The sequence below is a fragment of the Macrosteles quadrilineatus genome, unplaced genomic scaffold (assembly GCF_028750875.1).
Source record: "Macrosteles quadrilineatus isolate MER2022 unplaced genomic scaffold, UCM_ALF_1.0 Scaffold_2__2_contigs__length_208266976, whole genome shotgun sequence".
Classification (NCBI taxonomy): Eukaryota; Metazoa; Arthropoda; class Insecta; order Hemiptera; family Cicadellidae; genus Macrosteles; species Macrosteles quadrilineatus.
In genome coordinates this window covers 11,475,044-11,488,196 of record NW_026542595.1, presented here as the reverse complement: position 1 = coordinate 11,488,196, position 13,153 = coordinate 11,475,044, and the positions used below count along the sequence as shown (strand labels likewise).

The following is a 13,153-nucleotide window of genomic DNA, read 5'->3' as shown; positions in this document are numbered from 1 at the left end:
CAAACATTCAGTAAATACCAATTTTCATTAAAAATTACCTCCACCGCAGCAAACCTGCCGACTAAGCGAATTTCTACTTGCCTTATTTGATTTTCACTTAAATGTATTTTAATAACATTAGGTTTATCGAGTACCTAGGTTTGCTAATACAAGGAGGGTAATAATAAAGTGTAATTTTTGGTAAAATACTTAATAGCTTAGAATAACAAAAAAATATATATATAACAGGGGAATTTCTTTTAAAATATTTTATTTTTTCTATTTGAAATAACCGTACGAAAACATCTCAATGTATTAAGTTTCTTCTGTTTTAAGCTGTTCAAAATGGTTTAGAGAGAAAATATTTAATTTGTATAGGGGTATAGTCCAAAATGAGAAAAACCAAATTTTACCCATAAATCTGTGTTCCCGTAGTTCGATCATGCTCCTGTGCTAACTCGTCCAAACAGGTTTGTATGAAATTTCATTGAAATTGGATGGTTTTTACTCGAGTTATCGTGCTTACGGACACAAACACACACACACACACATACATATATATATTTATATATTAGTCTGAACAGATGGTGTTTTTGGCCACTGGAACATCAAAATTAAATATTAAAGTTGTTTCAGGTCTAGGTCTTACCCAGACCTGAGACAGTAATAGCTTATTCTCTATACAGGGTGATCAACTCAAGGAGGCCACCATTGGGATATCGGAAACGGTAAGAATTAGAGAAAACTTTAAATGGGGGACATTCCTTAATTTTTTGTGGGAGTTAAAAATATGATATTATTTTTTCGAAATTCAGCCGCCATTTTCCAAAATGGCGGCCAACTTTGAAATTTCTTACGGAACACCCTATATTTTATCATGTTTTCGGATAGAACAGGCAATTTAAAAACTTTTTTATTCTTGACATTTTTTCGATAAACCCACTCGTTTAGGAGTTACAGCCTATGGAAAAATGACTTCCGGTGTACATTTTATATCATGTAGCTCCTAAACAAGTAGGTTTATAGCGAAAATTTGAAAAGTAAACAAGTCAAATAAGTCTTAAAATTGCATCCACATTCCAAAAAGACCATAAAATTTGTTAAAACTATTAATTCTATTATTTAAAAAATGGCGGCCATTTTCCAAAATGGCGGCAAACTTGAAAGTGGAAAACTGTGTATTTTATGGTCTTTATGGAATGTGGATGCAATATTAAGACTTCTTTGACTTGTTTACTCTTCGTATTTTCGCTATAAACCTACTTGTTTAGGAGCTACATGATATAAAATGTACACCGGAAGTCATTTTTCACAGGCTGTAACTCCTAAACGAGTGGGTTTATTGAAAAAATGGCAAGAATAAAAAAGTTTTTAAATTGCCTGTTCTATCCGAAAACATGATAAAATATAGGGTGTTCCGTAAGAAATTTCAAAGTTGGCCGCCATTTTGGAAAATGGCGGCTGAATTTCGAAAAAATAATATCATATTTTTAACTCCCACAAAAAATTAAGGAATGTCCCCCATTTAAAGTTTTCTCTAATTCTTACCGTTTCCGATATCCCAATGGTGGCCTCCTTGAGTTGATCACCCTGTATATGAGTAATTCACTAAATAGTAGCTAAGAAACCAAACTAAAGAGTCATAGGCCTACAACTATCTATATATTAATAGTTTTAAATAATCCATAAACTTAAAACAAAAAGGGATTTCATGTAACAACCCTTTTCCAGCCTATCAAATTTAAAACTTAGGCAAGTCTCGGATTTTTAATAGTTAGGTGTCATTTTAATGCTAATGATTGCAAATAGTAATTTTTCATAAAGAAATCTTTATTTTTTCCATACAACATACAAACACAAAGATACATTTACAAAAAAAAAAAAAAAACAATAACCATCTTAGGTTTAAATATACACTTTCTTAATTTCCTTTAGGGCTTTACCCCCTCTAAGTTTAATTTATTTCTAGAGTCCATCCAAAGATCCTCGATCTTAAGGTCAGCATATCTGGTATGCTGAGAAACTTTCTTTATTAAGATTGTTATGTGAATTGTTATTTACAGTGGCGGTTCTAGGGGCCTTGTTATGGAGGGCTACCAGGGTGTTCCTCACCAGTAGGGGTCTAAGAGCTGTCCCCTGGACAGTTTGCTATTTTTTACGTCACATTTAAGGTCTATAAACTATGTTCAAACACAACTGTTACGTATTTACGACAAAAATTAACTTATGTTTGAATTTATACTTCCAGGTCCAATATAAAAACTCCCGTGAGTGGCTTCAGCCTCTGTGCCCCCCCCCCTTTGAATCGCCACTGATTTTAACAGCTGTAATTTAACAGCTGTAACTTTAGGTGTATGTTTTGCCACAGTCAGAATGTAAACAAAAGACTAAGCAGTTTACTTGGTCTGTGGATATGATGATTAGTGGCATCATATAATAGTTGGCTAAACTTGTTTTTTTTCTTTGCTGCATCACTGGTTCATGGTCTGTGAGTAGGTATTGTGAACCAAAAGACACCAGCTCTAGATGTGTAATAATAAATGTATACCTTGGTTTGTGACAAAGACCGCAGCGTTGCATACGAGGTAAGTTCGGAAAGTAAGATTCCCCTACTCCCTGGGGGAGCATTGCGATCGCATGTTAGCGCATGCGCAGTAGTTACTCTGAGTCTTCCAAAAGGAAATGACGCCATTTGGAACTCGCTTTTTTTGTTGTACACTTCGTAACGCTTGTTCGTAATGCCTGCGTTGATTGAAAATCCAGCCGATTGTGAAATTCGATCAGTGATTTGTTTTTTTTTAATACTGTACAAAAAGTTATATAGCAATTGACATTTACCGACAAATCTATTATGGGGACAATGTAATGAGTAATTCAATGGTGAGAAGATGTGTTTGACAGTTCAAAGAGGAGCAAGATACAGTGCATGATGAGGAACAAAGTGGACGTCCATCTGTGGTAAACAATGAAATGATTAGTGCAATTAGTCAATGTGAGATTAAAGAAAACTTTAATTTTACAATATGAGCTCTTGCACGTAAATTTCCTCAAGTTTCAAGAATTGTAATTTACGAGATTGTTACTGAAAAAATTTGACTTTTATAAACTTTGCTCACGTTGGGTGCCTAACATCCTTTCTGAACGGGGCAAAATCCACTAAATGGGCAGTGCACTTAATTTCTTGACTCATTATGACGAGAATGGTGATACATTTTCATTGCAGATAGTCATGGGAGACAAATCTTATTATGGGTTGCTTATGATACCTCTGAAACCAAGCATCAATCAATGGAATAGAGGCACACTAACTTACGTTTTTGCAAAAATCAAACCAAAGTAATTCTTGCTATCTCAAAAGGTCATGTGCACAGTTTTCTGGGACAGAAAAGGATTTGGCTTACTGATTTTTTGCCAGGAGGCCAAACAATCAATAAAGATGTTTATTGCGAGACACTCAGGAAATTGCGTCACGCAATACAGAATAAGCTCCAAGGAATGCTTACGAAAGGAGTGGTTTTCTTTCATGACAATGCTTGATCACACACAGCAAATATGACAAAGCCACTTCTTTAGGGCTTTGGCTGGGAAGTTTTTGACTATCCTCCATACAGCCCTGACCTCGATCCAAGCGATTTTCATTTGTTTCGCAATCTAAAGTCTTTTCTGAGCGGTTCACTTCGCTCTGCATACTTACCTGTCAAACTGTTTCAATTATTAAATACTAGCTGTAACCCGCGGGCTTTGCCCCGTTTAACTTCTTAATTTTCAAGATTATCTCGTTCGCATGGCTCAATCACGTCCTGGTTGAAGTTTGTTCGCTACGCTCACTCACCTTTGGGTTGAAGTTTGTTCGCTACGCTCACTCACCTTTGGGTTGGAGCTCGTTCGCTACGCTCACTCACCGTTAGGTTGGAGCTCGTTCGCTGCGCTCACTTGCCTTCAGGTTAGCTCGTTCGCTACGCTAACTCGCCTCCAGGTTGAAGTTCGTTCGCTACGCTCACTCACCTTTTGGTTGCAAATTAGCTGTTGTCATAAATGTAAAAGAAATAATAGTGCTGCACCCTGTTGGTAATCCTTGTAACTTTAATGCTATTGAACATCACAGAACAGAACCAACTTGTTTAATTGAAACAGCTGTAAGATTGAATAATTCCATTTCTCATAAGGTTAACATGGGAAACTCCAGAGCCACTGGGGCGGAGCCCGAAAGGATTTTTGAAATAAGAATATGCCTATATGTTAATCGGGAATGTGAGCTATCATCATGCCAAATTTCAGCCCAATCCGACCAGTATTTTTCGCGTTCACTTGTCACAAACATACATCCATACATCCATACATCCATACATCTAAACTTTCTCATTTATAATATTAGTAGGATTTTTGTACAACATTTAATGTATCTCTATGCCAACATCATCCTAAACTGCATGTAGCCCATAGAAACCATTGTAATCCCCTTATCTGCCCTTTAATAAATATTGCAAAACAAAAACAAGAAATTAAAAAAACTAAAGAAAAGGGTAGAAGGGGACCCCACAATTCACACGCACAAAATTTGTCATCAACTGGACGCAAAAAATTCATTTGCCTTTTTTGTAATTGCCATCAATACCTCACGTATTTATTTTGGTTCATACATAACGCATGTTCATCATTGTCTTGAATTAATTCATATTTTGTTCAAAACTGTAAAAATGGAGTGTTCTGTTGAAATGTAAAATAAAATAAATAAAGAGCTGAAAGAACGTGTTACCTCATGGTTGACTACACAGGCGGCAACATTCTACGAGGAGGGTATACGGTACTCAAACATGTACCACGCTATGACAAATGTCTCAAATATTGCGGGAGTTATCTAGAAAAATAGTGTAAGAGTTGTAGATTTTGTAAGAATAAATATTTTTCATGTGTATCTGTACTCGTTATTCTTTAATTTCAAAACGGAATCAATAGCGAACATGTCACTAGAAAAACATAATCAGACTTATTTCACTCCTTTGAGTTTTAACGGATCAGGCTAAGATTAAAAAATAATCAGATTAACAAAGCACTATAGACAATTATTTTATGATGCTTGCTGTAAGCATGAAACCACTAAGTGTCTCACAGAGTACCTAGAATATATTATCGCATGAAATGTTTGTTCGATATAAATATTGATTCAAATATTTCATTCAACGTTATATCAATTTTCTGTTGTTATTACGGGTATATCTAAGAAAGCCCTACTACTACCGGTATTATCTATGGTACTATGCTATTAGTAATAAGTATTAGCTTAGGTAATGGTAGGCCTAACTTAATAGGTGACACTTTACTTTAGTAATAGTATCCTATTATCCCATGCGTTAAATACCCACCACAACCACTATGCTATGTAAAGGTAAATTGCCAAGATATTTTATTCCTTAATTGCTTAATATAGGCCTAACGGTAACTTAAGTTGGGAATTTCTTTTACCTTAGTTAGGCCTTAAATGTGTGACCTGTGGGCTAGGAAAGGTCACAAGTTAAGTATGAAATATTTTTAAATTGTTGCTTAGCCTACCTAAGGCATATTATGTTAGAAGCATAATTAATTTAACATCTAGGTCCTACCATTTAAATTCTACAATTCAAGATGGCCTTGGCGTACGCAATATCATAGACTTAACACGTTCGCTACTGAGCGTCGCATATATGCGACGCCGCGGTCATTGCCACTGACTGAGGTATACATTTGAATCTTACACATAGACCGGCTGTTACTTGGTACACACAGACCATGGGCGAAAACCTGTAAACCAGTGATCATTTACATTGTAATACGCTACAATCTTGTTTGTAAATAAATTATTCTTGTTTTTTTGTATTTTTTATAACCTTTTGTAATGTCGCATATTTGCGACGCTCGGTGTACAGCGAAGACAATAGTGAAAATTATCATAGTTATTCTTGAAATAGACTAAACGTCGCATATATGCGACAGTTCATTTTTTGTGTTTTAAGGTGAAAGTAAGTAAAAATATAAACAGATTATTCAAGAACAGTTTATAACTGAACAAATATAAAAGCTACATACGATGTTGCAGCATACATACTGCATACGTACATACAGTGATGCAGAAAAGTAAAGACCAGTTTTTCCAACTATTATATGACATCACCAATCATCATATCCACAGACCAAGCGACGCAGTTGTACGTCAGACATCTCTGTAGACCACTGCAGGGAATTCAGTGCCTTCAAATAGACCACTACAAAGATATAAGCGTTTTAATAACATTAGAACCCCGACGCAAATATGCGTAGGCAGTCTATTTTATTGTGACTAGCCGTCGCATATATGCGACGGCAGTCTATGGGTGGTAACCGGCCGTCGCATATGTGCGTCGCTGGTCCATGTGAATGGAAAATTTCGTACTATTGCAGTAGCGAACGTGTTAACTTCATTATGTTAACAATAGGCTATTATAAAAAAAAAACACTGCATTGGAGTTGCTTATTTGGATAAAGCCAAGCTAAAAATTGCCCACTTTGACTCATGGCTTATTTTCTCACTCTGTCAACCATTAGTATAAGCCTAGGCCTAACTCAGTGTAGGTAATATTAGAATCAAGCTTATTATGTACTTATTGGTGATGATACTTAAGCTAATTCAAAACAATTTCAAAACTACTTGTATGCCTAGGAGAACAGTTCCGCACGGAACCTGCAATATATTATCGATTTAAATATCAATACAGAGGGCCTATATCGATTTTGGTTCGGTTCGATAAAGCTATTGTTTCTACAATATATATTTTTGTTGTTTAAAGAGGAATTGAGTTATTAGGTATTGATTTTTAACTCAACCAAAATCAAAATTTATTTTATGAAAGTTAAAAACAAAATAAACAATAACTATCATAATCCAACTTAAACCTTATTAATATAGGCTAACTTAAGTCAATTACCGCATACAGTTAAAAAATTTTTAATTTCTTCCGTTTTTAGTCGCTCAAATTTAAAATAATACCTCCCCCGCAGCAAACCTGCAGACTAAGCGAATTTCCATTTGCCTGATTGTTTATTCTCCGTAAGAATAATATAGAAATTTTAAATTTACAATTTTTTGGAATTTTCTCCGTGCACGGTAACCATTAGGCGAATAATAACGCTTCATTAAGAAATTACCGTAGCCTATTTGTTTTTTTAAGCTCAACAAAATAGTTTTTGAAAGAAGTTTTAAAATTTTGTGTTTGTAAGGTTAAATAGGGGAAAAACTTATTTTTACCTTAAGTATAAAAACCCCATAGTTCCCATAATCTGATCGTGCTGGTTTGCGAACCCATTAGAATAAATTTAGGTTGACACGTTTACACGAAATTTCATCAAAATTGGATCATTTTTGCTTGTTATTGTTATAGGTTAGACCTAAGTAGGCCTAAGTAAGTTTAAGCACAGAAAATATAGCCTACTACTATAACCCAGAATGCCAACCGCATGGTAAAAAGCGTCAAGTACTTTGAGAGAGCTTTGCCTGTCAATTCGTAGGCAGCGCCACCAGCGTTGCTATGCTGAGTGCATTGCAACGCTGGTGGCGCTGCCTACGAACTGACAGGCAAAGCTCTCTCAAAGTACTTAACGCTTTTTACCATGCGGTTGGCATTCTGGGTTATAGTAGTATATTTTCTGTGGTTTAAGTTAAGTTAAGTTATTAAAATTCATCGAACCGAACCATAATCGATATATTATTAATTTGATAAAATATTGCAGGTTTTACCGGCACTGCACCCATGCCTAGGCCTACTAAATGAGAAATTCTGAGGTTAGGGCCTAACTGACTTTTAGAACAATCTGTCACATGAATCAATTTATAGATTCTGATTGAGCTATGAATGCTTCAAGCCTAACTTAGGCTTTAGAACAGTAATTATGGAAACTTTACTGCAAACTGGTAAGCCGGAATTTCCTAAGTTAGGCACAGAAACGGAGTGCAATACATAGACTCCTCTTCATGTTGTATGTTGTTTTCTGAATCACTGATGTTAAAATTTAGAAACATTACCTTGATCTCCAAGTGATCCATGTTAGTCCAAAAATAGGATTACGCGCATTTCGACGTCAAAGTGTCATTGTCAAATCGTACAAAAACTTTCTAAACCATATGGTCACGTCACAGTCTTTCCGACACACACAAAAATCACATTACCGGTACAAAAATACATTTAAAAGTAGGCTTCTAACTAAGCTCGCATGCCGAGGCTCGACTGCCGAGCAACAAAAATACATTTAAAAGTAGGCCTAAGTTACTAACTAATTTGTGGTAATACGACAGATCTGCTCGCAAGCTGAGGCTTCCACATATCTGTCGCCTTACCACAAATTAGTTAAGTTAGTAGGCCTAAGTTACATTTAAGTGTATTTTGGTAGGCCTACCGGTACCTAATGTGTTTATTGTGTGTGTCGGAAAGACTGTGACCATATGGTTTAGAAAGTTTTTGTACGATTTTACAATGACGCTTGTCGTGTTGTGACGATGTCGAAACGTGCGTAATCCTGTTTTTGGACTTACGGTAGGCCTACATGGATCACTTGGCGATCAAGGTAAAGAAATGTAACCTTATATATAGACTCCTCTTGCCTTAGGTAGGCCTCTTACAGTCATTTAAGTTTAAGTTACCTAATGTTAACTTAACTGTTTACCTAGAAGTGCATCGTTGTTAGGTAGGCCTAATTATTAAGCGTTGCTAATCGCTTTTCCACACTCCGCGCCTAGAAAAACCAGGCTTAAGGCCACAGATAGGCTTACTTCTCCAAGTTTAAGTTTATAAGAAATTTATCTATTAACTTAGGCCTAGGTCCTTTTAACTTAAATTAAATAACACTGTAGAAAAGGCCAAGGTAGGCTATTACCTTTGATTGCAGGCTCTAACTTGATAGGGAACACTCTGTCAGTTACACTTGATAACTTTTAGGCCTAATTTGTTAGTGTATCTAAGTTTACTTAGCTTATAATTAGGCCTAGGCTAGGCCCTGCCGGATAACGTTAAGTTATATAGGCCTAGTTTCAAAATAACACTTGAAAGATCATATCTCAACAATGACGATTGATATTTTAAACACATAGGCCTAACCAGACACAGTGATTAATTAAAGTTACTTCCTTGCTTAGTCTAACCAATCAATGGCCATGCCAGCCTAGATCTAGTGTTTTCCATTGACATGGGTGAACAAAATCGCAAGAAGGTTTACTAATCGAATCGATAGGTAGTTTCAATCAATAATAGCGTAGCCCAGTTAAGAAACTGTACCCCAAAAATCTTCCACTATTTTATATTACAACACCTAGCCAAGAACCAACAGAGAAAACACAACAAACAAAAGAAAACACAACCGAACAACCGAACCGACGACGACGACGTGACGACAATAAGAAAAAAGACACTATGTTGGTTAGAAAAAATGTCTCTTTAAGAAAAATCTGATTGGCATAGGCATTTAATAGTATGCTATAACAATAATATTGAAAATTAATAATATAAAAAGCTCAAGACAATGTTAACACCACTTATTTTTAGAAATCCATCATGCCACCCAAGTGATGAAGTTCGGCCCAAGGACTAAGGTCTAAGGTCTTAATTCAAGCCTACTAAACAAACAACATAAACACATGTAAAAAGTTAAAACATGTAAATACCTAAAATATTGTTATCGATTATAATACATTTGAGTGGATATTTTTAAATCCCATATTTATTTCCTCAGATGAATATTTTTTTTAATAATTATAATTTAAAGATTTGTTATGCATATAAAACCATTGGCTAATATAATATACCTACACTGTCTACTCCATGGATGTAAGAAATAATAGAATTCACTTCGGTCTCTTTGGTCTCTAGAATTCACAACAAAGTTGTCGGTCGTAAAATGTAAACAAAAAAAAAGAAGAAGAAGGTAGCTCCTAATGTTATTCTTATGGGGGAAAATTAAAATGGTTTTTTTAGGATTTTATAATTATTACTGAACAAATAATCTCCAATAACGAACTTAACCAAGATAATATGATAAAGAACCTTTGTGCAAAACATCAACTTCATATACGTAGTCATTCTCGAGTTTTTGGATTTACATGAGATGCATTTTACACCAGTATGAGAATTCACTTCGTTCATTCAATTAGCAAACTTATTAACTGTTTATAATTAACATGCTCTTCTTCTCACTTTTGATTTCTGACAACAGCTGGAGTTTCATAACAATTTTTGTTTCCAATGTTAATCTTATGGAGAAATTCAAAACTTTAAAGGGCTTCAAGAAGGTTCCCCTGCTAAGACCCAAGTTTGTGCCTTTCAGCTAAACAGTAGAGAAGCAGGCCGTGAGTTGAATGTGCGGTGGCGGGGAGACCGTCTTCATCATTGTCCTACACCCAAATATCTTGGTGTCATACTGGACCGCACACTGACATTTAAGGCGCATTGTATTGCGACAAGAGGTAAAGTCTCAGCGAGGAATAATATCATCAGGAAGCTCACCAGCAGATGCTGGGGTGCTAACCCTAATGTCCTCAGAACATCAGCTTTAGCGCTCAGTGTGTCGGCTGCAGAGTACGCTGCAGCAGTATGGAATGCATCGTCACATGCAAAAAAGGTTCACATTGCAGTCAATGACATGGCTCGGATTGTAACTCCGGGTGTTTGAAACCAACGCCAGTACACAAACTCTATCCTATCATAGGGATTGCCCTTCCATCAATCCGACGTGATGTCGTTGCCGACACAGAAAGGACTAAGCAAGAGACAGACCCTCGTCACCCATTACATGGCCACCAACCTGCAGAGCGACGGCTTCGGTCCAGAAAGAGCTTTTTATCACGGACACGAGTCCTAGATGGATCACTCTCAAGCAATCGGGTGGCGAGGTGGGAGGCCACGTTGACTAACCCTCCCATACCAGCCAGGAAGGAACTGGCTCCTGGTGGAGGCCTTCATTACACGGTGTGGAAGACCCTAAATCGAATTAGGGTCAAGGTACTAAAGTGCAAGACAAACATGCAGAAATGGGGTTTCTTACCAGACGAAGAAAACATCTTGTGCAAGTGTGGTGCTGTTCAGGATCCTGGCCATCTGCTGATCTGCCCACGCCTAGACCAGTCTTGCACATTAGATGATCTTTTACATGCGAATGACAAAGCCATATCGGTAGCTAATTTTTGGAAAAGCGAAGTCTGATTTCCGGACACGGAAAGTAAGTAACATTAGTATTTTCTCTAGGGTGTCCTCTCCGTTGCAAAGCACGGGTACAGCAGCTAGTATATATATATTATATACTAGCTGTACCCGCAGGCTTTGCCCCGTTTAACTTCTTAATTTTCAAGATGAGCTCGTTCGCATGGCTCAATCAAGTCATGGTTAAAGTTTGATCGCTACGCTCACTCACCTTTAGGTTGGAGCTCGTTCGCTGCTCTCACTTGCCTTCAGGTTGAAGTTTGTTCGCTACGCTCGCTCACCTTTTGGTTGCAAATTAGCTATTGTCATAAATAAAAAAATAATAATAGTGCCGCACCCTGTTGTTAATCCTTGTAACTTTAATGCTATTGAACATCATAAAACAGGACCAACTTGTTTAATTGAAACAGCTGATAAGATTCATTAATTCCTTTTAAATATGAAAAATCATAAGGTTAACATGGGAAACTCCAGAGCCAATGGGGCGGAGCCCGAGAGTCCGATCAGAATAAAAACAACTTAGTTTTCCTATTTAATGCCTAAAGAATCGGTGTACCAAATTTCAGCCTCCTAGGTAAATGGGAAGTGGGAGAATTAGTGATGAGTGAGTGAGAGTGTCAGTGAGTCAGTGAGGGCTTTGCCTTTTATAAGTATAGACTGGCTGTACCCGCGGGCTTTGCCCCGTTTAACTTTATATGTGAGCTCGTTCGCATGGCTCAATCAACGTCCTGGTTGAAGTTTGTTCGCTACGCTCACTCACCTTAAGGTTGAAGCTCGTTCGCTGCGCTCACACGTCCTGGTTGAAGTTCGTTCGCCACGCTCACTCACCTTTAGGTTGGAGCTCGTTCGCTGCGCTCACTTGCCTTCAGGTTAGCTCGTTCGCTACACTACCTCGCCTCCGGGTTGAAGTTCGTTCGCTACGCTCACTCACCTTTTGGTTTCAAATTAGCTGTTGTCAAAAAATAAAAAAAAAAATAATAGTGCTGCACTCTGTTGGTAATCCTTGTAACTTGCTATTGAACATCATAGAACAGAACCAACTTGTTTAATTGGAACAGCTGTTATGATTCATTAATTCCATTTAAATATGAGTACTCATAAGGTTAACATGGGGGGGAGCGAGCTGGCGTAGTGGCTAGAGCGCGGGACTTCGGTCCGTGAGGTCCCGGGTTCGATCCCCGCCAAGTCACCAATGGATTTTATCTAAGTGATAATGCCGCAACCCCTAGGTCTAGCCTGAAGTAATGTGAAAAACAATCCCAGGCTCGTGCCTAGCGTCCTAGGACAAAAAAAAAAAAAAAGGTTAACATGGGAAACTCCAGAGCCACTGGGGCGGAGCCCGAAAGTCTGATCAGAATGAGAACAACTTAGTTTTCTTATTTAATGCCTAAAGAATCAGTGTACCAAATTTCAGCCTCCTAGGGAAGTGGGAGAATTAGTGATGAGTGAGTGAGTGAGTGAGTCAGTCAGTCAGTCAGTCAGTGAGGGCTTTGCCTTTTATATATATAGATTAGATATATATGTACAACAAAATTGCATTTTATGACATATTACATTTTTATTGACATATAAAAGAATGTTTTTTTTCAGGTCAAAAAGAAGAAAAAGTTTGATAAGAAGGCCGCATTTATCAAACAAATTGCCCAAGGTTTATCCAAGAAAAATAAATAATTTGTATCCAACTAACTTGTTTTCATATAAATCCTTATTTATTTTCAAACATATTCCTAAAGAGAAATTACAAAACTAATATAGGGTTGTAGATCATACTCATTTTGTGGGATGGGATGAGTATTTCTAAGCAAGAAATAATTCTTATCTCAATGCAAAAAAATGCAGGGATATAAAAATACAACGTTGTAAAATAGCAATTGAAAAGAAAAAACGTGAGAAAAAACCTCACCGCAGCAAAACTGCAGACCAAGGGAACTTCAATTTGTCTGATTAGATTTTAATTTAAAAAAATTCAATTAATAATT

At 36.8% G+C, this 13,153-nt stretch overlaps 1 protein-coding gene across 3 annotated transcripts in view; it reads left to right on the top strand.

Annotated features, from left to right (window-relative positions):
* Positions 1 to 12,856, top strand: part of LOC128988063 (RNA-binding protein 34-like) — a 47,100-nt gene extending 34,244 nt beyond the window's left edge. For all 3 annotated transcript variants that reach the window (XM_054409248.1, XM_054409246.1, XM_054409249.1), the window contains exon 5: positions 12,765 to 12,856. In XM_054409248.1, coding sequence (XP_054265223.1) covers positions 12,765 to 12,845 — 81 coding nt within the window. In that variant the 3' untranslated portion in view covers positions 12,846 to 12,856. The remainder of the gene's footprint in view (positions 1 to 12,764) is intronic.
* Positions 12,857 to 13,153: the final 297 nt, after the last annotated feature.